This window comes from Ictidomys tridecemlineatus, chromosome 1 (assembly GCF_052094955.1).
Source record: "Ictidomys tridecemlineatus isolate mIctTri1 chromosome 1, mIctTri1.hap1, whole genome shotgun sequence".
NCBI classification, from domain to species: domain Eukaryota; kingdom Metazoa; phylum Chordata; class Mammalia; order Rodentia; family Sciuridae; genus Ictidomys; species Ictidomys tridecemlineatus.
This window is the reverse complement of record NC_135477.1, coordinates 59,949,359-59,975,821: the sequence shown is the minus strand read 5'-3', so window position 1 is coordinate 59,975,821 and position 26,463 is coordinate 59,949,359. Positions and strand designations below refer to the sequence as shown.

The 26,463-nt window shown below is 34.7% G+C and overlaps 1 protein-coding gene across 2 annotated transcripts in view; it reads right to left on the bottom strand.

Annotated features, from left to right (window-relative positions):
- Nucleotides 1-26,463, bottom strand: part of Ank3 (ankyrin 3) — a 632,006-nt gene that overhangs the window by 470,993 nt on the left and 134,550 nt on the right. Inside the window, exon 1 of one of the 2 annotated variants that reach the window (XM_078041715.1) lies at nucleotides 18,983-19,395. The exons of the other annotated variant lie outside the window; for it this stretch is intronic. Within the exon in view, the coding sequence (XP_077897841.1) occupies nucleotides 18,983-19,045 (63 nt within the window). The 5' untranslated portion in view covers nucleotides 19,046-19,395. Of the gene's footprint in view, nucleotides 1-18,982; nucleotides 19,396-26,463 lie in introns of those variants that run through there. 2 annotated transcript variants of the gene reach the window in all.

Genomic DNA, 26,463 nt, shown 5'->3' with positions numbered 1-26,463 from the left:
GAAAGCTGTGAATTCTTTATGGGGTCACTAGGTGGCATATTACTCTGGGTTGTCTGCACAGGTACTTGTAAGGAACCTGTCACCAAGGAAGAGGAGAGAACACTGGACACCTCAGAGAAACAAGCAAGAGCACGCACTGTGCTTTCACAAAGAAGCTTTTTTTCTGTTGAAGTAAATGAGAATTACTCAGACTAAAAGGACAGATGCTTAGTGATTTACCATCATATGAAAAAGAAAATTATTGTCCTAAAAGTCAACAGTAAATAATGTGTGAATCATACCACTTTTTCTTTTGTAGTAATTTCAGGATTATAAAAACATTATATTCACATACTATATATCTATTATAAGTATTACATTTCATGAAAATATAATATTTTGTTATAAAATATTTAAATATATTGGAAATAAACAGACTTGATTAAAGTAATACACACAAACAGCTCTTGATCTTACCATTAACAGATTTCTTTCCCATAAGTAGAAATGAGAGACATTTACTATGTAATTTTCCTTTCAAATATGTATAAATGTAAGTCTGAAAATTTTCAAACTAACATGGCAATTTTATAAAAAGAAGAAATACATATACTTAGAATTCTTTAAAAAGTATAAAAAGGATTATACTTTTAAAAAAGTCTAAAACATTAAACATTTTAAAAAATGTTTATATAGCTTTTTCTTTTTTCTTTTTTATATTTTCTGCTACTTCTTTGACAAAACTGTATACTTAGATTCTTAAAATTCATTAAATTACACAAAGAGATAAACATAAAAGAAAAGGCAGACAAAAATAGAAGAAGGTAAAGATATAAAAATAGGCATTTTAAGTTCACAATTATGTTTCCACATTTTGTATCCAACAGAGGCATGAACACAAGCATGCTATGGCATCTTTGAAGAAATCATTGCTATAATGATTTTAGGTCATAATGTTATGGAGTTTTCATAAGTTGGCACAGTGTTTTCCTGCTTCTACTTTCATTTCTTCGTCATACACTAGACACTATGCCTTTTGAGTCTCTGCTGAACATATTGACCATATTATTCCAAAAGTCATCTAATTTCTCTTCAGGAGCAAAGATTACATAACTCCAATATATCTATATTTAGGGAAAGGCTTAGTAGTATTCTTCTTAGGAATTTTCAATATGCAGAAGTTAAACATTTTTTATTCTTTAATTATATATTTTATCAATAGCATGATTCTGGTGTTCTTTTCAATATATCACCCCTTAAGATGGCTGGTTTGGATTTTTGTCTTTTCAGCTTAATAATATTTAATATATGATTTCAGAAAATGAATGTTCAAGGGTATTTAACACTGTAATTTTTAAGTTTAATTTTATTTTTAATTAAAGTTTAATTTACTTTTAATTGACTCATTATAATTGTACCTGTTTATGAATTACAATGTGATCGATATCTTGATACATGTACACATTGTGAAATGATCAAATCAGGGCAATTAGCAAACCCATCACTTACAATATTTGTCATGAGTTTGCCGCTTTTAAGTATATAATACATTATTGCTAACTATTGTCACCCTATTGTACAATAGAACATCAGACCTGTGTCTCCTAACTGTAACTTCAACAATGCTGTAATATTTTTTGAGTTACAAATTAAAAGTGAAAATGTATGAACAATACATTCAATCACATATTGAAATTAAAACTATAATTTAAAAAAAAATCAGAATTGGACTGAAAGAAAAGTAAAAGTCTATTATCAATTAAAAGATATTTACTGAAGGAATTAAAGTGAGAGTCAACTAATTTCAAAGTCGTTCAACAATGTTTCTATTCCAGGTCTCATTTGCAAACTTAAATTGTTGCACACTGCTGAATTTTTAGTTACAATTTACAAAGCAAACTGAAAAATAATTGAAAAGAAGATACACATAGTTCATATATTATTTTCATTTGGTTAAACTTGAAGAAGAATATTCTAAAATGAAATACAACTTTTAAAATTATAATTTAGCAGCGCAGTATTATAATGTTTAGCCAAAATTTAATATAGTTCAATTTTGAATTTTAACATGAAAATACACACTATGAGTTTTGAATTTTTTATTTGAAAAATTAATTATTCACTACTGTATTTAATCATGTCTAAGATGCCATTTTATCATGCCATGTACCACTTTTAACCTAGCACAAGGAAAGAAAAATATTTTCAAATTATTACATGATTATGACATCAAATTTCAAATTTTTTCTTCTGGAAAAATTATTAACTTGTTTATACTTATACTGTAATCATCTGTGATCTTTATACACACAGAAAACAGAAGATATAAATAAAGTAAACTGGTTAAAGTATCTCAGAACTTCATCAAAGGTCCTACTCTTCCAAATCTATCAATGCCTGGACTTCAAGTCATCAATGCCTATTTTCACACATGAGATCAAGCCCTGTGCCATCAAGATGGTAGGTGATGCAGCATTTCTCAAAGTGATGCACAACAACTGTTTACAGGATTTTCTTCCAACCCAGTCTGCAAATTCTTCCACAAAGATCCATAAATAGCGTGCTGACTGAAATTTTGAAGTATCACAGTCATAGTATCTAGAATAACAACCAAGTTTGCACATACGCAAGCAATGACAGCTACCTTAAAGCTACTTGATTGATTGTAAAGGTGTACCCCAATCCTAGAGACATTAAAATATGTAAACAGCTACGTTGCTTAGAACTGAGAAAGTTTGAAATTCATATTCATTTCTTGTTAATGTGCAATTAGAAATAGGAGTCCTCAGACATCTCCTATCCTAAAATTATAAAATGTAAGCTAATTTTTGTAGCTCTCGAGTAAGTATTTAATAAGATCGAGTGCATAACACTTTGTAAATATCCATGCTAAGATTTCACAAGCAACTAAAATATACATATGTTAGGTTTCAACAAAATGCTTTTATTACAACAATAAATATAAACATCACCAGCTTTAATGTCGTATGTATAATTACAAAATATAAGCATATGATTTTTTTAAGGATCTTGGACACCTTGTGAATTTGGTATGGCATTTTAACAAAAATAAATCTACTCACGAGTATCATTCATGTATCAGCCATGAATTCTAAATATGTGAGATCTGAGCTGTTTGTAAGAATCTAGTTTGTTGTAGAAACCTGAAAAGTTGATGTATATACCAATAAATTGTAGGGTCTGAATTATTTAGCTAAATCTACTAAACCAGGTATTTCTGCCTCCTTTACTTTGCGATAGTACCAATTGATAAATTACAATGATTAAAATTTAACTGCACTGCCCGAATGGCAAACTTCCTTACTACAGGGAAATACTAAAGGGCAGGAAAGAAGAAATTAGGCTTTAGATTCGAATAGTCTGAAACCCTGGATATTCCATACACCCAGTGATTGGGAGAGTGCAGACACTTTTTCTACATTGATTTTGATCACTAGTGAAATGTTGAAGAAAAGATTTCAGTGGTTTGTTGCAGGACTTAACAAGAAAATGAAGTGACTGGGGCAAATCTCCCTCCTATATTTGGCACATAGCAGGGATTCCAAAAATGTTAACTTTGCCTTTCATTTTTCTGAAACATTTGAGTCACGATATATATTCAATAAAATAAATAACCTGCCATATATTTACTAATTTGAAAATCCAAACTTCCTCAAGCATTATTCAGAATTCTTCCAGCTATATGGCTACTGTATTCCTTTTATTACTTAAAACCATCTATTCTAGGACTGGGCATGTGGCTCAATGTATGCCATGGGTATGATCCCCAACCTAGTAACAATACAACAACAGTAACAACAACAAAATACAAAATACATCAGAAGGCAGTGCCTTTAGGAACATGATATACACGGAGTTCATCAAATAATTCTTCTAATGGGCTTTGCCTTGGGCGTAGGGAGAAGGGGCAAGTGAAATCTGAAACCAGTACTTGAACTATCAAACGTGTGGAAAAAAAATTGAAAACTAATAGAAAGATATTAGATTAACATGGACCACAGTGATTCCCTATATGTTCTTCTCAGCAATAACTAATGAAGTAGCCACCCTTTTATAACAGGTCAAAGCAGAGATTCCAACCTGAAGTCCAGGAGTCTGTGCTGGTTGGTTGGTTGCTTGATTCTTTTTTTTTTTTTAAGAGACATTTGAAAAATATTTTTTTAGTTATAGTTATATATGATTTTTATATGGTGCTGAGGATTGGACCCAGTGCCTCACACATGTTAGGCAAGCACTCTACCACTGAGCCACAACCCCAGCCCCAGTTGTTTGATTCTTGATTTGTTCCACAACATGTTTTTAAACTATATAAATTTCTATAGTCCACTGTCAAAAGATTTCATGGAGAAATTTGGATTTCTAGCTTTTCTTGAATAATCATGAAATCGGACAACATAGGCCCCAATTTATTCAGTTATATTTCTTCTTTGGCATTTTATTTATATCAGCCTGCCACTCTGGTTAGAAACAAGCACTCTTCAGAAAGCTTTTTCATATGAATAGCAAGCCGCATACACACAAACACACATCATTAAATCTATGTCTTTATTGGTCTTAGTAGTTAGGCTTTTTATTTTTTTACACATATCACCCTTTCCAAACTGCATTACACAGAGCCCTTTCTCTGAACAATGGATTACTTAAAACCATCTATTCCAGGATGGGGATGTGGCCCAATGTAGTTGTCAAAAGTAGTTGTCCTGTGAGATGACAATATCCCCAAGAGTAGGAACAATGCAATGTTCATGGAGCCCTGTACATTGTGGTTCACCTTAAATGCAGGTAATCACAGGTAATCCTGACAGGCTCCAGGAAAGGCCCTTGGGGTGAAATCCTAGACCTTTCATGGTTGTACCATCTCTTTACAAATTGTGTCTGCTAACTGCTGATCAATTCCAAGACTGTGAGGCCCATAACTGCAGTGGTATGAGGTTTTTGTAGTCCAAAGTTAAAAGGAGCAAATGATCATATTTTATAACAGATAAGAAGCCCAAGGGCTGGAGTTGTGGCTCAGTGGTAGAGTGCTCACCTGCATACATGAGGCCATGAGGCACTGGGTTCGATCCTCAGTACCACATAAATGTAAAATGAAGAAGAAGGAGAAGGAGAAAGGAGGAAGAAGAAAGGAGAAAGGAGAAAGGAGAAAGGAGAAAGGAGAAAGGAGAAAGGAGAAAGGAGAAAGGAGGAGAAGGAGAAGGAGAAGAAGCCCCAAACAACTAAGACCTTTGTTTTAAAAATCCAGGGCTGGAGGGGTAGCTTCATAGGAAAGTGCTTGCCTAGCATTCATGAGATACTAGGTTTAATCCTTAGCACCACCATCACAATGACCAAACACTTTAAAATTTACCTGGTTGATACAAACACCTTCAATTCTATGTCAAGGTGCACTTCAAAGAGGACTTTATCTACATCTGTCTGTGAAAAAACTTATTTTTCTGATTAAATCAATCACTCTTTACCATTTACTTTTGTTGTACTGTCTTGGTAATTAAATAAAGTTTTATAATCAGTATATACTTTATAGAAAGTACATGTTATGATATAGCAACATAATAAGTAGATATACATGTATCATGTGAGACACTAAAAATCTTTAGAGAAAAAAATATTTAGAAATGGAAGTATAAAATAGTTTCCAAATTTATTCTCTCAGCAGGAATATTCTCAACTTTTCCATTTTGTATTTCTTTAATTTAAAATAGGACCCAAATACCAAATCTTACTGAAGTGGGTAGGAAACAAAGAGAAATAATGATAAGAAAGAAAATTATAAAATTTTTCAGTTATATGTAAACTTAAAGCAAGAAATTTTAAGAAAACATTTAGATAAGGAGTCTACATTGGAGTGGAATGTATCCTATTAGAATGTAAATTATACAACTATCTAGTTATAAATTAATTTAAAACAGGGAAAATTTTAAAAGTATTGAGATAAAGACTACTTTGTATTTTTTATCTGATAACCAAAGACAGACTTTTGATAGCTCTCTGTAATATTTAATTCTTAACATTTAATCTTGTAACACTTCATGACCAGAAAGTACTCTATGGGGTAACACCAGTTTGTATCAATGGATTTGCAATAATTTGACCTGATTGCATCTTTCAGTAGTTACTCAACCACTAAAAAAGGAAGAAACACTAGAAACCACACCACTCATAGGAGATCTAAGAACCTGGTATCTTGGGAATTTTCTCATGTCATATGAAAGACACATGGGTTCATGAGTAAACACCTGTCTAATACTTTTCCCTTTCCTTTGTGTCTATTACTGAGCAAGGCAGTTACAAATTGTTTATTTTGATGTCAACCTTCTCCCTATTATGATCATGTATTCAATAGCTTGTAATGGAAATTCCTAGAACAGCAATTCACCGTTTGGGGTTTTTTTTTTTTTTTTTTTTTGGTTTTGTACCATGGATTGAACCCAGGAGTCCTTAATGGCTGTTGTTTGGGGCCTCATTAATTTGCTAAGACTGACTTTAAACTTAGAATCCTCCTGCCTCAGCCTCCCAAACCACTGGGATTATAGGTGTGTGCCACCCAGCTAGCAATTCACCTTTTCATGACCAAAAAATCGGATCCAAGTAGTAAGGGCTTGACTGGTTCAAAATGTCTTTGTAACGCTGCCCAGGAGTGTTCTTTCATCCCAGATAATTAAAAGAGAAACAACTAGGAATGAGAAGCCACACACAAAAGCGACATACACGGCATATATGTTAAGCCTGCAAAGTACTTATCTCTGGAAGAAATCTTAAACCAGATGTAACTAAGCACATGACCTATTTTCTATGCTGGTATAAATTTCTCTCCTCTGGACTACTGATCTTCTGTCTCATGCACTCTATTGTAGAATAGTCAATGTTTTGTGTTAGGAACATTACAGGAATTGCTTTCTTCTTAGTTCTGCTCCTGTTTAAAGTTCATATTTCAAGCACAAAAATCCCAATCAGAAATGATACCACACTGTTTCACTTTTTTTTTTTTTTCAGAAGCTCTGGGATATACCTGCTGCCATTCATTGAAAGTTCACCCGGGATTCCTCTCTCTACTTACATTAGATTAGTGTCTCTGGCATTCTCCACATACTCCTTCCTGCTATCCCCATCTCTCCATGATATACACAAATACTCAGCATAGTTTACCTAGAAAACTTCCAAAAGTATATATATATATATATGACTGCATGAGTAGTAAAATATTAAAATATTAACATAACAGAAATGAAACTATAAAAACTTATCAGGAAAACAGCTTGGCAGTTCCTCAATAATTTAAAAATGGGATTAGTATAGGACCAGCATTTCCACTAATAAGAATCAAATCCATATTAATGGAGTTTTTGTTCAAAGAAAACCTCATCTATGAATATTCACTGAAGCTCTGTTTACAACATCCAAAAGGTAGAAACAACCTAAATATACATCAACAGGTGACTAGAAGAACAAAGCATAGCTTAGTCATACCGTGGAATATTTGTTTAAAAAAAAAACGGAATAAAGTACTGATATGCATGACAACATGAACAGACATTGAAAGTGTGCTGAGACAAAAGCTAAGAACAAAAGTACGATGTTGTAGGCTGTAGCTGTTGCTCAGTGGCAGAGCATTTGCCTGGCATGTGTGAAGCACTGGGTTCCATCCTCAGCACCACATAAAAAATAAATAAATAAAGGCATTCTGTCCATCTACAACTATTTTTAAAAAGTACAATGTTGTATGATTCCATTCATATGAAATAGCAAGAAGAGGCAAATCTGTGTGTGTGGGGGCGGGGAGATTAGTAGCTTCCAGAGCCACAGGGGAGGAAGGAATCAGGAGTTTTGTCTCAGGCTTCTGTTTGGGGTATGAAAAATCTAGAATGTGTCGGTTGTACATTGTGGATATAGTTAATGGCACTGAACTTTAAAATGGTTACAATGGCAAATTGTATGAGTATTTTGTCACAATAAAAAAGTCAGAATGGCAAACTATCTATGATCTAGATGTAAACAATGCATAAATTATCTCTGATGGAACTTCTATTCCTGGCCCAGAAAAATGACCTTAGGTCTTATTATTTTAAATTCAGAATGTTTCACTGGGTTGTTTTTAAATATAATAACAGATTGACAGTTGAATTCTATGTGAAAGAAAAAAGACTAGGAAATATTCCTTGTTTTCTTTGCACCTCAATTACAAATATAAAAAAAAATCAGAATGCAAATTTGTAAATAAGATGGCTATACCATTAGAGAGAAAATGATATGAGAGATGTTGAATAGAAAACAACTATAAAGAAGAGGTTCTCTTAGACCTTTGTATTTCCATCAGCAAACATCCAATAATATGTCAAATCCTACCTATTACTTTTGCTTTGAAAATATGACTTCAATATCTTTTGGAGAAAGCTGTCTCTAAATACCCATAAAGGTCATAGCTATCATCTGGTTAAACTACATTTCAGATATTAGAAAATGGGGTTTTCAATTCAATGTAAACACAATGAACTATTTATGTATGTGTGTATAGTTTTTAAATTCTCAAAGATGTGGCAAATTAAGTGTGCGTGTCTGTAACAACTTGAAATAGTTGCACCAGGTGTTCTGGGCAGACACACTTATGTTTGTGGTTTATAAGCAGTCACACAATTTGTAAATAAGTAAGTGGCAATCAGGAATTCCATATCATCTGATTTTGAATCTCATGTTCCTTGTACCAGACTGTTTCTTGCTGATACACTGAAGCCAAGATAAAATCCAAGACTTTGGACCCCCAAGGCATAGTTCTTTTTTATATACATCCCTTTTCTTCACAAATGGTTACATAAAGTTGAGTGCCACAGATTCTTACAACACAAATTTAAGAATATACTATGCTGATATACTAAAGTTAATAATCAAAACCTGATATGTACCATCAGAAATCAATGTTACACAAACATACAATGAACTATCCCTGCCAATTTTTATATAATGCAATATGGTCCATAAATTTGTTCCAAAATCAGAATTCCTCTAGGGATAGAGTAAATATAAAATTTTCTAAAATAATTCAAATGGTAGTTTTGTAGCAGATTGGAAGACAAATTTCTAATTTGCTTATTAGGCAGGAAGGAAGTCAACATAACAAATTAATTTTACCACGATGAAACACTTTATTTCAATTTATAACAAAAAATGCAAGTTATATTAAAATGTTGAAGATTCTGATTTGAGGAGACAGAACAGTATTTATGTCTCCCCAAATTTCTTTTTTTTCCCCATAGGTAATAAGTGCAAAAACTAATCTTATGCTCATGATGCTTGGAGCGATGACAGTAACTTCTCAACGGTGTTTGCCTACTTTGGGGTAAGATCTGCTTCCAAGCCTCACCTTCATATTCTAGGTAAGCAAAATATTCCTTTTATAGAAAAAAGGACTTTGAAAATTATCTTGAATAGCAATTAATTGGTTGTACAAGAATTCTAACTCTGACATATCTGATTCCATCATCTGCCATTGCTAGTTTATCATTGCTACTGTTTTCCTTTGACCAGGATTAAAATATTTTAAGCCCATGATTAAAACACTTTTAGAAGAATCTCATGTTTGAAAGTTATAGTAAGCTTTATAAGTAGAAGATAAAAAATGCGTTGAATAACATTAGCTAGATACAACTATATCAGAATATCTATTATCTAAAAAAATATATAATTGATGTATTTATAACTTACACAAGATTATCTAAAGTTTATGTCAAAAATCTTTTATACAAAGAAAGGGAGTAGTGTTAAAAGCATTATCATCAAGTGAGCTGCTGATTGAAAATTTGTCATTAACTTAAGCAACTAAAATTAATATTTTATAGCTGTTACACTTTAGTAATATAGAGGACATTTCTTCATTTTTAGAGTTTTGTTCAAGCGATCTCTTAAAATAGCAAAATTTTATGAATTACAGGGAAAACTTCTCAACTAAACTGCTTATGAAAGTTTATAGCACATATTTCAAACATATTCAAATAAATAAATTCATCAAAAGCCACATGCAGCAATTTTTTTAAGGGCTGGAATCTATGCATATTTTTTTCTTAATAGTAGACCAAGCAGTTGCACAAGGTGAATGCTGCTTAAGGGGTCAGAACAGGGAACTTCAAATATTCGAAACTATTTCCTGAGCTACCCTATTTGTCCAAAACAATGGATTGAGTGAAATAACCCTACATGTATATAGTAGAAGGAAATCCATTACGTTTCTCATAAACATCTCTGAAAGGGCAGTGGAATAGGAGTCCATAAAATCATAACTGAAGCTGAATTTGTTTTTAAAAGAAACTTTGAAGTTACTCATAAATAATTAGTTGAAAACATGATTCACATAATTACTCAGTAATTATGCACACACTCTTTTTCATTAATAGTCAGACCACCATGGTTCAGCTTCTTTGTGTATTTTGGATGACCCTTGTATGTTTAAATGAACAGGGCTGAAAAACAGGGAAACCATCCTTCAAGATAATATAATATCCCAGAGATGTTTCAATTTTGTAAAATGCCAAGGTAAATTATCTAGAGGTGAAATCACTGAATGTAAAGACTGAATAACTTAGCATCATGAAAATGGAAAAAAATGCAAGATGTTTCTAGATAAATTATCTGGAGTTTAAGCTTTGTTTCACAGAAATAACTTGGTTTACTGTGATTATTGCTTAATTTTTCATTAAGTAGACACAAAATGCTGACATTAAATATGACACAAATGCTCAAAGTGGTGCAGCTATAATCTAAGGCAATGGTTATTTCATAGGCTACCTAAAAGCCATTTCCAAAAATTATCATGCATAAATATCATATCAAGGTTTATTAAGTTTCCAACATACGCTTTGTTTGTATTTCTGTTTTGTCAAATATATTATGTACCAAGGGGAAGAATGATTGTTAAATGGAGACTTGAGAGATGTGTTTTTCTGCAAGAAAATTAAATTAAATTACTCACAATACTTAAATCACAACGGCTAATGGCTAACAGTAAGTAACACTGAAGGGGAGTAGAATAAATATTAATCGTTCACTTACCAAAATTTCACTGGTATCATGTATGCCCAGATGTAACAACTATAAAATATTAATTTTAGTTGCTTAAATTAATGACAAATTCAGGTATCATGTATGCTCAGATGACTCCCTGAAATATTATCCATTGCCTTCAAAACTCATAAAATATTGGTGGAATTCCCAGAGGAAAAAAGACATTTGAGGATTGTGTGAAGAAATTTTTCAAGTTCATTGCCAGTTGGGAGAATCTTATGAGGCCAAGTTGTATTCACTTCTCAGGACCCAAGCACCATAGAGCCTTTTCCCAAGCATTTCCTCCCTGCTGAAATATCATCTTTCCAGAGTTGACCAATTCCTTGTCCTGACTGGGCATGCCTATCAATCAATGGTCACCTTTTTAGTGAAACTTCACTAGCCACCCTGGTTATATGAACTGTCCCTTCTCTGAGCCCTAGTTTCTCTCCATTGTAGCAGTCTCTTGTGTAATTTTTTTATTGACTTTTCACTAATTGTCTGCCTTGTATGTTTATCTGTCTTGTTCTTCATGTATCCCTTGCACTTAGAATAGTAAGCCCCCAAAAAATATTTGTTGAAAGGATAAATAGGAGAGCACTGAGGCCGAACCACAATGATAAAATAAGTCTATCAAAAACTTCAGCATGATTACATATTGTATTTTAAAACACATACAGTAAATGCTAGACAGACATACCTCATGGGACACATAAGTTAAGATTGGTGAGTGGGAAGTGAGGGCCGAAAGTACTGAAGCTATCTATACTGACAGCCTGCATCAGCAAACTATTTAATTATGTTCCAAGTTTCATAATCTTAACCCTTCTCCTATGTTAAATTATATGAAATTTTGTCTTGTTTTATTGGCACTGTTAAAGCTATCAGTTCATATCTCTATAAATGTCATTGATATCTACAGAACAGTGTTTTACATATGCTTTGATCTTATAATTTCCCTGATGATGGGAAGACCAATGGATTTCAATGACTAGAATTCTAAAGTTAATAGAGGAACCAGGAATTGAAAGAAACTTCTAGATTTTAAGCCATTTATATGGCCATGAAATAAACACAATATCTTTACAATGATGTGTAACAGAATAAAAAAGTAAAAACTTTTGAAAATCACATTGTATGAAAAACAAGAATAAAATGAAATTTTATTAAGATGGATGACAGAGAAAGTCATTTACATGCTAATTGTGCAAAATTAATCATCCCTCATATGATTAACATTATTTTCTTGGCAAGTAGGTACAATGATTCAATCAAATAATAATTTCCTCAAAGTCTATATACTTTCAGAAAATATAAACCAGGATTATTTTTTATGACCTTATCAAATGGTATAATCAACAACAACCAAAAAAAAACTTATAATTTCAGGAACAGTAATCAGGACCATTTTTTTCTTCTTCTTACCAATAAACAACATTTCATTACACACACACACACACACAAAGTTTATAAATATCATTTCAGAACCAAACATTCCAAATATTCAAATTTATTATCCCAAATTTTCCTTTGCCACACTCCTGGAAATAATTTTTCCTATAAGACTGAAAGTTGCATTATGGTCCTTTGATATAGCACCTGGTATAACAGAGTACCATTTTACCTGGAATTTACTAAAGACACAAACAAGCCCCTTCCCCCTCACTCCAGCTAACCGCTAGCTTGTCACCAGTCCCAGCTCAGAACTCAGTACAGATTAACAAATGCATTATCTGAAATCCTGGCAGCCAGAAAAGTGTTAGAATTCAGACATTTTAGATATAAAAAAGTATATTTGAATATTATGGACATCCCCTATAGCACTTGGAGAAGCCTTCCATAAGCAAAGACTTTCCTGTTGCAGCAAAACATACAAATATTCACACTAAGTTGGATAAATAAAGACTATAAATAGCTTCACATAAGGTCAGATCAGGTTTTGCTGCCAATGAGTTCAGGTCGGGTCAGATTTTGCTGTCAAAGAAGTTAAAGAAAATTTTTCAGTTTTTCATTTGTGTTTTGCAGTTACGGAGAAGGGATTATATACCTGTGGAATATCAGCACCTTGCCTTCCTTTTGTGCCCAAGGCTGCTAGATATAAGATAAATTTATATCAAGTTTCTTCTGCCTTCTTTCTGACAAAAAAATTTGAAGTAAATTTCCAGGTAAACCTACCTGTTTGATTTTTTTTAAGTAGTATTATATTAAGGGGCTATTATTTAATGAAATTTTGAAATCAAGAAATAGTATACCAGATTCTCTCAATCTATTTAGTTCTTCCCTACAAAAAGATAGTTCTGAATGTACGATTAACTTGGGCAAAGACAACATGTAAATTTGCATACTAAAATGAACAAACTCCAATGCAACTCAACAAAATACCATTACTAATTATTGAAGGATGAGTCAAAATTTCTGCAGATGTGGATGCACAAGACAAGAAATAATTTTAAGTGCCTATTAACTACAAGCTCATCGCATGTGTGAAAGTAAGAGTAATAAGAATTTTAAGTAAAAAAGGCAAAGATTTTCAAACTTCTAGCAAAATAAGGGTAAGGAGAAAAAATACTAGACAGTGAGGATAGCAATACATAAGGTGAAATGGAAAAGGATATAAAAGCCACTTGCTAGGGAATATATCATTAGCCCCTCAACTATAACAAAGCACTGAACACGTGACCACGCTCAGTGAACCATTACTCAAATCGTCCCTCTCACACCAACAAAAGGCTTTCAGAGGTTATTTGCCTACAGAGCAGTAGTGAGCAAATTAAGCAGTGTCCAAACACAGGGATGAAAATTACAAATCAATGTAACTGCCATATGCTCAGAGTATACCAGCTTAGCCTCACCTTAGCAAGAGGGCAGGGGCACTCAGGGTACCCTAATCAAAGCCCCAGAAAAGAAGAACACAACCATGGAATTCCAGCGCCATTAAGAGTAAGGAATGACAATCAGAAATGGACACTCTGTTGACCCTCAAAAAAAGGCATTAAACATTTGGATAATGAGAGCTGATGAAGAGAAGAAAAAGCACATCTCTCACACAGAAGGTAAGCCCATGAGTATCTGGGAGAGAAGGAAAGAAGGAAGGAGAAGAGAGGGAAGAGCAGTCAGGTAGACAACAAACCATAAAAACTATCTTAAATAAAGCAAGTTATTTTGTATTCTTCAGATGGAAAGAAAAGTGAACTGAAATGGTAAATTCCCTTTTGTGAAGTTCTCTGAAAAATAAGCAAGTTCATTGAAATACTATTCATTCCTGGTGGAATCCTGAATTTTTAAGTACTTTTCTCTAATTCGCCATGTTTAAAAAAAAAAAAAAAAAAGAATAAAATACTCAAGGGGCCAAGTCTCAAGCAATTGTTGACAATGAAAATATATATTCTTATTCCAGTAAAGCACATGTTCCTACCAGATAGAATCACTGGTACAAAAGAAAAGACCTGGCATTTCATCTGGCCTTGATACTCATCTGTTAAAGCCTCTTGGTGAACCAAGGACAAAAAAGAAATGTTTAGTCCAGACTTCTGGGGATTGTCCTTGTCTTTTTCTCGTCTTATACCATGCCATAACAATACATCCCCGAACTCCATACTCCAAACATACAAACCAATGTTTAGATTCCAAAGTCACACCAGGATTCTCTAAACCTTTCTCTCATCTCATGTGCTCTAACCAGAAGGCTCTTACCCTCTGTCACTTGGGAAACACATATCTTCCTAAAACACCAACTTGATTTCCTCTATCCATCCTTTCCTGACCTCATCCCCCAAATGGAATTTACCACTCTATACTTTATGCCATCAAGAAATCTAAAAACACCTTTACTTGTACCCATAACACTTTCTATAAGTCTGGTTTAGCAATTGAAGGTTCTCCACAGAACATTTGTTGAATGAATTAAATTAATAGTAAGAACCTGAATCCCTATCATGACTTATTATGCATACCTAAGTTCAGAACCTGGATAGTACACCTTTCTTTGGATGCTATTAAGGACTAAATTTTGTCCAACCCTATAACCCAACTTTTTATATTGAAATCCTAATCCCTGATGTAACCATACTGTATTTGGAGATAAGGCTTTTCAGAGGTAATTAAGGTTAAATAAGGTCATGGGACTGGGGCTCCTGATTCAATAGCATGGGTGGCCTTATAAGAAGAGCAAGAGAGGGAGCTCTCTCTCTCCATAGGCACATACTGAGGAAGAGCCTAGTGAGCACATAGCAAAAAGATGACAATCTACAAGTGAGGAAGAGGGCCTCCCCAGAACCTGGCACCCTAATTTCAGATTTCTAGTCTAACCTAAGCGTGAGAAAATAAAGTTTTATTATTTAAGCCAACAGATGTACGGCCTTTTGTGATGGCACCCCAAGGTAACTAATACAGATGCTAAAGAAAAAAAAGCATTAAATGTCTTTTTTTTTTTAACATGTTTTCTCAGGTAGCTGGCTAAACCATGCACTTCTGCATACAATATTGGGTGAGGTAGTAAGTACTCATCTGTCATTTCTTCTTCAGGATCAGTCACACCATAGCAAGTTTAAAATTCCACTATGATAACCACTTTTGAGTTTAGGCGCTGTTGTTTTAAAACCTCTTTTGAAAACATGGTCTTACTGATTATTATTATTCCAATCTCATAATATCCTTGGTTACTGTATCATGTATGTGATCCCATTTGATTGTTCTGTCCAAGAAACGATATTAGGTGAGAAGCAGGACAAGGGTAAAATGCAGGTCCCCTAACATTTAGTAAACCCTCTTCTCATAACTAGCATAAAGAGAGATAAGTAGTTATGGGATATATTCTCCCTCTCTCCCTACCTTTTAAAACAAACATAGAAATTATTGGAAAAAACATTTCCTGACACCAATTTGAATCTTTATGTTCCCAAGCAAAATACAAAATACTTGCTCTGTACTAATGAAGGAATAATATGATGATTCCACTACATTTATCTTGCTTGCCTACTCAATATTAAACATTTCTCATGAAGGACTTTATAGGCAAATGCCCCAATCATGTGATCTGTTCTGAAAACATTCAATACCAATCTATAATTTTAAAGGCTACTTTGATATATACATTCCTATACAGAGAAGGATTTCACACTAAATTCTGTATTAAAATAATTCTGCATATAAATAAGAATCTATTTTAAATGCTTGGGGAGTCTGTTGCCACAGAGTTTGGCAGGTTGCGTGTATTTCTCCTCTGAAGTGTTGCATTTGACCACACCCACAAATGCTGCAGTATAGGTCACCTGGAGCACCCAGGAACCTTCTAACTCTTTGGTTAAGAATATACATGTAAACATATAATTGATTTTTAAATAAGTGTGCATTTATTTAAATAAAAACTTAAACCAATGTATACTTATATACACATGTACTTCAATAACGATGTTAATTTATTTTAAAACCAACAATAAAATATTGTATCCTTTATCCAGAAAATATGAGGAGAAAAGGCCTAATCATATAAAAGATATTTCCTCTTTGATATGTATCTCCTCTAACACTGAAAATTCATGGTGATTTTTGGTCAGTAAACTGGTAGAGATAATCCAATGGGACATTTATTTAGAGTTAACTGCCTACAAGGCCGCATGCTAAGTATTTCCTGAGATGACTACCAGGAGGTTCAAATGTGGTCAAGGGAATAGGCTTGGTACTTGGTAACTTGAAAAAGAAGCAGAATATACCTGGTGCCCTGCCCATACAAGGTGCTATGTCTATCCAGAAGAATGACTGTCTTTTCCCAAGGGTGTATCAAGAGATTTAAAGAAAAGGGCAAGAGCTGGGTTTGACCTTCAAAAATGGATGGGATTAGTGGGCTGGGGTTGCAGCTCAGTGGTAGAGCGCTTGCCTCGCATGTGTGAGGCATTGGATTTGATTCTCAGCACCACATAAAAATAAATAAATTAAATACAGGTCCATTGACAACTAAAAAAAAAAAATTTAAAGATGGAAGGGATTATACCAAGTGGCCTGGTACAGAAGTGCTTTCTCAGTGGACAAACAACAAGCATCAGAGGAAATAGTTGAATTCAGGGACTTATAGGAAATTCAGTCTGGATAGAGTCAGATATAGATAAAGTGAATGATATGGGGGGGGGACTTTGAGTTGTGGGTATAGGTCAAGGGTCTCTGGCACCATGGTCATGACTTTGGATTTCACTGAGCCAGCAGTGAGCACTGGGGAAGGTACTGAGCAGCATAATTGAGCCTTTCCTAAAGAATGCCCTGGCAGCAGCTGAGTGAGGGAAGAAGGGCTCAAGGCAACCGACTTAGTACTGCTCTCTGAGCAGGATAACCTTATGGGAAGAGAACTGAAACAGCCAGGAAAATCTCAAGGTAGGGGAAGGGAGAGCCCATGTCAAACGATTGCACATAAAAGCTCAATGATTTACAACCCACCCAGCCACTGCTCACTTTAATCAGGATTGCAGTGTCGTGGCTCATGTGTCTGACTGGGCTCTCTATGACACTCTGTGTTCAGAATCATGGTGGAGCCCTTCAGACACTTAAGGCCATATCTCATAAACATGAGCAAAGCTGACAGTTTTCCTTGAGACCAGCACCACTCTGCTAGGCATTAAACAAATCATTTGTGCTGTGCAGCTGAGACCTACTCCCTTGGGAAATCAGACTGGCACCTTTGCAACATCATCAACCCCTGCTGAGACAATGTACCAGAAGTCAAGGCTCACTTCAACCAGTCTGCACAGCTTCACTATGTAGGGTGTTGAGCCACTGTCCTAGAGTGCTGGCATGTGCTCTCCGTGGAGTCTGCTGAGAGTAGCCCCTTTAAGAACATCGTATTCAAATTAATCTTTTCATAAATAATAGATTATGAACATTTCTAAAGGCCTCATGTATCCAACCAGTAGTTGAAATCTTTTATCCTCTCTCCTATAACCAACCATTCTCCATGCATCCACTGGCTGAGCACACATCTCATTGGGCAAAGGAGACATTTTAAAGAAATATGATTTTAGAGAACAAGTCTAGAAATTAAAATATAATATCTGAGGATTTTGACTAGAGATTTAAAAAAAAATCACAGTACACATTCTCCTTAAATAGCTATGAACTATAAACCTATTTTAAGGATTTGTTTTTCTTTGTTACAGATGTACCACTATCTTTTCCATGGGTGGCACACCCTAAAACAAAGGCAGTTTATAAAACACAATGGATCAAAAATAAATGCCAGGTCTAGGGAATTACCTTTTCTGTCTATTTTGAGATGTATTAAAAAGTTATGGACATATATGAAGATATATACATTCAAGGAAACCAAAATGAATCTACAGGTTTACTAGAATCATTTATTGACCTAGTGATAATTCTTCAATTTACACGGAAAACAAAATTAACTTTATAAATTATAATGGAGAAATTAGGCATATGGCTGTACAATGGCAGGACTAAATGCATATCTGAGATTTGTCAGCCATAGAGTGATCAATAATTAAAATGGAGTTCACCTTCATGCTGTAATTTTAAAGTGTAACTACAGGTTTCCCTTAGTTTGCCTAAAATATGTGTTAAAGCTAAACATCTATGCCAAAATAATATTCATTAGTAATTGTACCCTGTTAATTAACAAGCATTCTGGAAAATTTAAAGGGGGGAAAACACACCCACCCACATAATGAGGACATGTGTTTACTTAATATCCTGAATATCACTATGAAAAACACACCAGCTTAGTGAAATCTAAATGACTATATTTAACTGTTTAAATATTTTAGCAATGTATCTGAGTTGTGATGTTTTTCTCCAACACAGAACACACCCATTAATAGACCAGAAAAAAACAAAAGCATTCTGATTCTAGTAGCTTCTTACAGCCAATCTCTCAAAAATTCAGCCTTAAGATTACTTCCTCCCCCGGAGCCAGAGAACAATAAAGAGAACATGTTGCTTATATGTTTCTTACCTTTTTTCCTTTCCTTTTCCTATGAGCAGGTTTGGCATTTTTCTCCTTTGGTTCTTCACTCATCTTTCCTTTAAATCAGGTGAGTTTATAGAGGACAAGAGATCACCGCCCGTATTCCAACATCCAAAACCACGACAAAGAGTCAAAGCATTGAGACCAAAGTCCATTTACGGGTGCTCCCCAGGCAAAGCAGCCGCTGCTTAAACCCAGCCCTGCTGCTGTCAGAGACACGGACTGCTAATGTAGCCCTGCTCAGCTTTCCTCGGGAAGAAACTGGGTGTTCTCTACATCAAACACTCAATTATTCCTCTAAAGAAAATCAATATTTTAGCCTTTCATTTTTAACTAGTCATTACCCTGAGATAAGATCTTGACAAGACTTTGTTGCTTATTCCTCCACAGTGATTCCAGCCTGGAAACGGTGAGAGAGAGAGAGAGAGAGAGAGAGAGAGAGAGAGAGAGAGAGAGAGAGAGAGAGAGAGAGAGAGAGAGAGAGAGAGAGAGAGAGAGAGAGAGAGAGAGAGAGAGAGAGAGAGAGAGAGAGAGGGAGACACACACACACACACCCTCACACACACAGAAATAAGCTACAGACTGCTGACAAGTCTCCGAAGCCTTCCCAGGGGCTGATTTGCTGTTTCTTGCAGGCTTGGAAGCTGAATGTAAATTGCTCTCGGTGCTGCTAGCCTCCCATGCCAACACATGTGTTGGTTGCATCGGGCATACAGCAGGAGGCAGAAGTCGGAGGAGTGATAAAAGATCAGGTTACTGGTTGTTTAAAAAAAAGAAAGAAAGAAAGAAAACACTCAATGATTCAAACAACAAAAGAGACCTACTACTACCAGAGAAGTCACAGTCTAGATTTGCTTCATGATTACTTTTTTACTGAGATAAAGCAAACAGATGGGCAAATTGCCTACATTCAGCTAAGAATTTCTAATGAAGGGTTAATTACACAAAATCCCCTCTCCAGTTTGCCATTATTCATATGCAGTCATTGGTCTCCTTCCATGAATATACCAATGAAACAACAGGAAAAAAAAAAAAAACCCTTGACAATATTCAGGAAATACTTAAGGCAAAGCCGCTATCTGTATGGCAGAAACATTCTGTGCTTCTGAACCTTGTTTAGGGCAGTGCAGGTCTCAGATCACATTACACACTTCCCAGCTGCCCTGACCACACACCATGCCCATGCTCCACACTGCATGCCATCCTAAGCCCAAAGCTTCGAGTATATTCTGAGGATCTAGGGGAGCTCACACCTGGGTGGAAACTCCCTCACCATGCTTTTCACCCTTTTAAACACAGCCAAATTATCATCAGAAGCTGTCACTTAAGCATCTTTGGAAGACTGCCAGTTACATTCTGATTCAGAAAAGAACAAGGTTCTAGAAGTTAGCAGGCCACCACTGAGTTGGAAATAGGTCCCTTAGAGTGGACAGCTGACGCAGGTGTAAATAATGAAGGGGGAATCAAGGAGGAAAGAGAAAAAAGTGAAGAACAGGTTCAGGGCTATTCCTAGGGGGTTAAAAACTACAAATAAGTCACATTACTTCGTCAGTACAACATTTTATCCAGGAAAAATGGGTTCTAACTAATATAAAGCACAGTCATACAGAGATAAACAAGTCAAAAAGGGCTAATTTTCAGTGGTGTCTACAAGGGGACTTAACACTAGAAATGATGCTAAACATCATTTTGAACCAAAGGGCACATCTGTTTATGCCTTAGTATTCACCATTATTTACCTATCACGCAAAGGGGGTTTGCATCTACATTCAGCAAATATTCTTTCTCCTATTCCTCAAACCACCATTCCACCAGAAGGTATGGGTATGAGAGAGGCTTGGAATGGATTTATCATGGCAAAGCAGGCCAGGCATGGGGATGCAAATGACCCCCTCCGTGAGTCACATGGACTCTATGAATTATGGGTTAACTGAGCACCTTTCTAGGGTGAGGTTGCACATTAATTATAGTAATACACATCTTAGTAAGTCTAGTGCGGTCAGAATGCTAAATGGTGTTCCAAACTGCCATGTTCCAAGTGTCCATTTAAACTTTGAACTTTGCTGATCCACAGTTCCCATTTTCTGCTGCTGTTCAGTCTTGTTCCTCTTGTCAAGCAAATAAAAGGTAGAAAATCATAATAGGGCAGAATAAAATTTTCAAGTTCTTCAGTGATTCAACTCTTGCTCCTCTTCAAAACAGCAAAATCTGGGAAATCAGCAGGACCTTTACTGTATCCATCCATCCTTAACTGCAATTAGGTGAAGCTGGGCTTGTCGGCTGTGTGCCCTGATGGGGAGGAAGATGAGGTAGGTGCCATATACAGGTTTTTCATAAGATGAGGCATCTAAGAAAGTGGATTTAAATCAAACCTTCCCACTTAAATCTTTCCATTCTTCACTAGGCAAACAACAGAGATAGCATATCTTTATGTAATTTATCTATAACAGAACCTTGACATTTTGATTCACCTACCTAGAATAGCCTGTTAACAACTGTTTACTGAGTATCCACAGGATATGAACTACTTGAGGGGGAAAAAATGGAGCGTACACAAAAACTGAGATTAAATTTAATCTATTCATAAATAAATTTCTAATTAGTAGAAATTATAAAATATACACAGCATACAACTAACATAAAAACGTATGATTAAGGGCATAGCACAAGAGTATGAGGGAAGTGGCGGTGTTAAAGTTTTTTAAACTATAAAAATGTATTCAAGTTAATGCAAAAATTAGGAAATTGATGGAGTAAACTTGCATTGATAGAAAATGAATGAAGTTATGACAGAGTATAATTGTTAGCCTATCTTTTTGTTAAAACATGAACTTGACTGTTTTCATTTGTATATACAATGCTTATATTACAAGCTAAAGTGCTCTCTGCTGGTTGGATACAAAAAAACAGGGCCTTTAAAGACAGTATTATATGGTAAAAATTCTACCACAGATTGCTTTAAGGAGGAATTATCCTTACTGAAGAATGGTAATTTGAATGAATAATATTTCAAGATATTATATTGTATAATTAGGTATGATAGAAAACCCAATTACTTTTAAATCTATCAAATTATTTAAGTAACAAAATATATCATTTTAAGTTATAATTTAATAACAAACATACACGACGTATAACACGTTTTATGTCCATTTCAGTAATTTGAGAAATCCTAGATATTTTAAAAGCAAAGATTAATTACATCTCTAAAACTCCATAGGGCAAAAAGAGCTTCTACGCTAGAGTTAAGGTCTGAAAACAACACAAATCAATAGTAATTTAATTTCTAACAATGTGAAACATATTTTCACATTCTAATTCAGACAATCAAATTGCATTAAAGGTTGAAAAAATAAAACAATTTAGACTTAATAAGTAGAAAATGTATGACCTATTGTTTAATGGTGTTTCTGTATACCTGTACTCTAGAAATACACATTCACAGAAATAATGATTGCTTTAATATACCCAAAGGTGAACCAGTGCATTTTAAATTATAATTGCTCTGTGTAAAAGAGTAATTTGATTGATCTAAAAACAGACTAGGGGTGATTACTTGTTCCAAAAATGTTAAATGTTAACTACTTTCCAATGGTAATCTCCTTTTCACCCAAATTAGAAAATTCCCCAGACCTTGGAGAAGTTAAATTTAGCCTAAGAAAATACTTATAAGCTAAATGCACTTAAATTACCAGTCTGGAAACATAACTCTCTTCTTTGAGTTAACCAGAGAGCAAAAATATAACTGGATTATAATGCTCACACATATTCCTCCATATACCTGCCTGCCTACTGAAGAGTTTACTCCAGATATAAATGAACATCAACTAGTTGATGCAGATATGAGACAGTTCTATTTTTAAATTAAATAACTCGCATAAGAGGACACCAACCAGGGCCAACTTAAGTCTTGTAGAACAGATCTATTTTTAAAATGAAAGTGGCTTACCATAGAAGAAATAACAGCAGGGATTATCAGGAAGAACATTAAAAAAAAAAATTAAGCTATCTTCTACATAAAATTCACCTGGAAACTCTGACAATGAATATGGCTTCTCAACTAAAATTAAAATGTATCATGTTCAAAGTAAAACAAAAAAAATTTTTCTATTGAAGTTCAGTAGAAATGCCTATATGAATAGGCCGGCTTTATTTTTAAGGCTATGACGTCACACACTTACTTTAATTTACACCGGTAGTTGGAGAATTAAAGTAGTTACTAAATCTTACAGCATTCCCTTGACATAATTCATTAATCCTCAAAGTTTAAAATACTTGTAAAGTTATAGGTAAATAAGCTGTTCCCCCTCCCCCCTCCCTGGAAAACACAAAATCTTTAGAACTGAGAGGAACATTGAGATGTTGTTATCTCCACACTGGCCTTTGACCCTCAGAGGTCTTCCCTGAAGTCACCCAGCCAGTTCATTGCAAAGTTGGGACCAGAAGCAATTCTATGAGCTACCCCCTAGAAGGGCTTTCTCTGCACTATACTAGAATCTCCCAGAGAGTGTAAAGTGAGCTTGCAGTGAGATTTGAGATGACAGTGGATGGTAAACAAACTTGACTTTGTTGTGTAGTTTGCTTTAAAATGGGCGGGGGGGGGGGGAGGACACAGAAGAGTTCATCCTGTACATCTTATGGAAACTCTTCTGTGAGGTTTTGGTGTTTACTTTGTTCAACTTTGGGTCAATGCCAGCAGAGAAGGAAACCAGAGAGTGTCATAGGAAATAGGTGGCCATTCCAGTAACTTGAGAAATCCTAGATATTTTAGTTCAAGGATACACAAATATCCCTCTAACTAAAGGTGAGAATGGTTTATAAATTTACAACATGGTAAAATGATTCAAATAATTCAAACTGGCTATTCTTCTTCCTACAGAGCTGGAGTTACCATAGACTCATGATGGCATTGGGAGGCTTCCGCCACTACTGCTTCTCCTCCTGCTTGCCTACCACTTCAAAAGATATGCCTCAGCCCTAAACTGCTGGGCCACAGTAAAAATGTATAAATATGCAAAATATCAGAGCATAATTGTACCACTGAAGTCATTTTGTTTCATACAATCTCGTGCCTTTTCTTATGTGATGAAAACAGGTAAAGAATATGCTCTGTGTATTTGGATAGTCTTCTTTGAGTCTTCATTTTTAAAAATGACATATCGACATTTGTACAACTGCTTAGAGCAACTGAAAGTCTGGGCAGGAGTGGGCATGCGGTTTAGCAAAATGAGACAGTTCAGTCTCAATTTTCAGCAGAGTCTCAAATACCTGCATGACTTTTCTCTTATCCAGTGGCCATCTCTGTACAATTAATGCTTTTTTTAAAAAAAAAAAATGGTACTAGGGATTGAACCCAGGGGCACTGTACCAATGAGCTATATCCACTTTTTATCTTCTATATAGGATCACACTAAGTCACTGAGGCCAGCCTCAAACTTTCAATCCTCTTGTCAGATTCCTGAGTTGCTAGAATTACAGGTGTGGGCCACCACATCCACCTTATTAATACTTTTTTAAAATAATAATGTCTTTAAAACTTAGCTTAGCTATAAGCAATAATATCTCTGAACTAGTGCTAGTTCCATTTTTGAAAATGTGTTGGAACTCTTCAGGCAGGTTCATAGCAGGACTTTCTTGTTTTGTTCTGGGTGTTCTTTCTTTCCTGATTATTCATCCATGTGCCCATTAAAATATAATGATATAACCAAAGTGGATTAGAAAAACAGGGAGAGACAGAATGTTCAAAGAGATAGAGCTAGTAAATGGGTGGTTTGCTTTTTTGTTTATTTTCTTCCTCAAACCTTTGCATTTTCACAATGTGATTTTCTGAGCAGGGTAATTTCCTGTTGCTAGACTAACAATTCTCTTTAGAGGCCTGGTGATATTTACATGCCTTTTGTGAGGTAAGGGACTAATGAGTCATTCCTTTGATCTTCCTAAATCCATGTGTTTTACTTAATAAAAATAAATATCATCAATGATTTTCAAAGAATCTAGTGATAGATTCTAAAGACATTCCCTTGCTGTGTAAAAATTTCCAGAAATGCTAATATTAAAATGATTGGGCTCTACGGTTGCTTATATTTGGGTCAGCATCTGAATGGGGTCAGTAGTTCTGCTGGATTTTCTTTTATTTGCTCTGAAAAAGTTATACAGAAGATGGCCAGGATCAGCTCTACTGGAGTGCTTTTTCCTCAAATGCCCACCAATGTAGGAGCTTCTCAACTCTTCATAGTCCAACCAACATAAAACATGGATAACTTTATTTGTACATCTACTAAAATGAAAGGAATTAGAAATGAAGTTGCATTTTCAAAATTCTAACTTAAACCATATCTCATGGTATCTAAAATCTTAACACTAAAGTTAAAGTTGGTGCAGATGCTGTGAATCATTTGTTCAAGGGACATGAGAAGGATTGAGCTTAAGAGGTTTTTTTTTTTTTTTTTTTTTTTAAAGTAGCAAAAAGAAAACACAATGAAAGGACTGGCTATTAAAGTGGAGAGTATGTGGAAAGAGAGGATGTGGAACTGTTCTAGGTGGTTCCTGCCTTACCTGCCCTCACACACGCAACACAAGAATGTTGCTTCATTGAGCTCAGTGGTCAAAGCTGATGTTGAAATTAAAGCCAAGTTCAGGCTCCAGTCAATGATAATTTCATCGTGTCATGATTAATTCTCAGATTAGTTGTAAGTAATATTTATAAAGTTAAGGTAGCTTCTTTAATTTTAAAATAAGTTTATATTGACTGTTATAGTCCTTGGGATTAGTTGTAGTTCTTGGCTCATATTCCTATAGCTGAGCAAGTAATAACACATATTCCTCTTGAGAGATTCCAAGGTACATTAATCCTTTATAATCATTATTGAAGTATTTTTAATATTAATGCTTGTGATACACAAATATTCCTCTAAGTAAAGTTGAGAATGGTTTATAAATTTACAACATGGTAAAATGATTCAAATAAGCAATAAAAGTGACATTCCTCCAGAGTTTATTATTCATTATCAACCTCAATATTCTTCAGTTATGTAGAAGGATGTGTGTTTACTACACATGTTATGGTTTGGAAATGAAGTGTTTCCCAAAAGTTTGTGTGTTAAAAGGCTTGGTTCCAGTGTGGTGGTGTTCAGAAGTGTGGCCTTTACAGGCGATTGGATCATGTGGGTTCTGACCTCATCAATGAACCAAAAAAAACAAAACAAGGAGCTGGGGTTTTGGTTCAGCGGTAGAGCGCTTGCCTAGCATGTGTAAGGCACTAGGTTTGATTTCCCAGCACCATATATAAATAAGTAAAATAAAGATCCATCAACAACTAATGAAAATATTTTTTAAACCCACAAACAAAAACAAAAACGCCCTTTTTATCCTTAAGTCAATTTCATTTCTTTCAGATATTTTGTCACACAGATGGAAAGTTGACTAACATTATCTTCAACAACATGAGTTAACATCAATTTTTTTGTAAC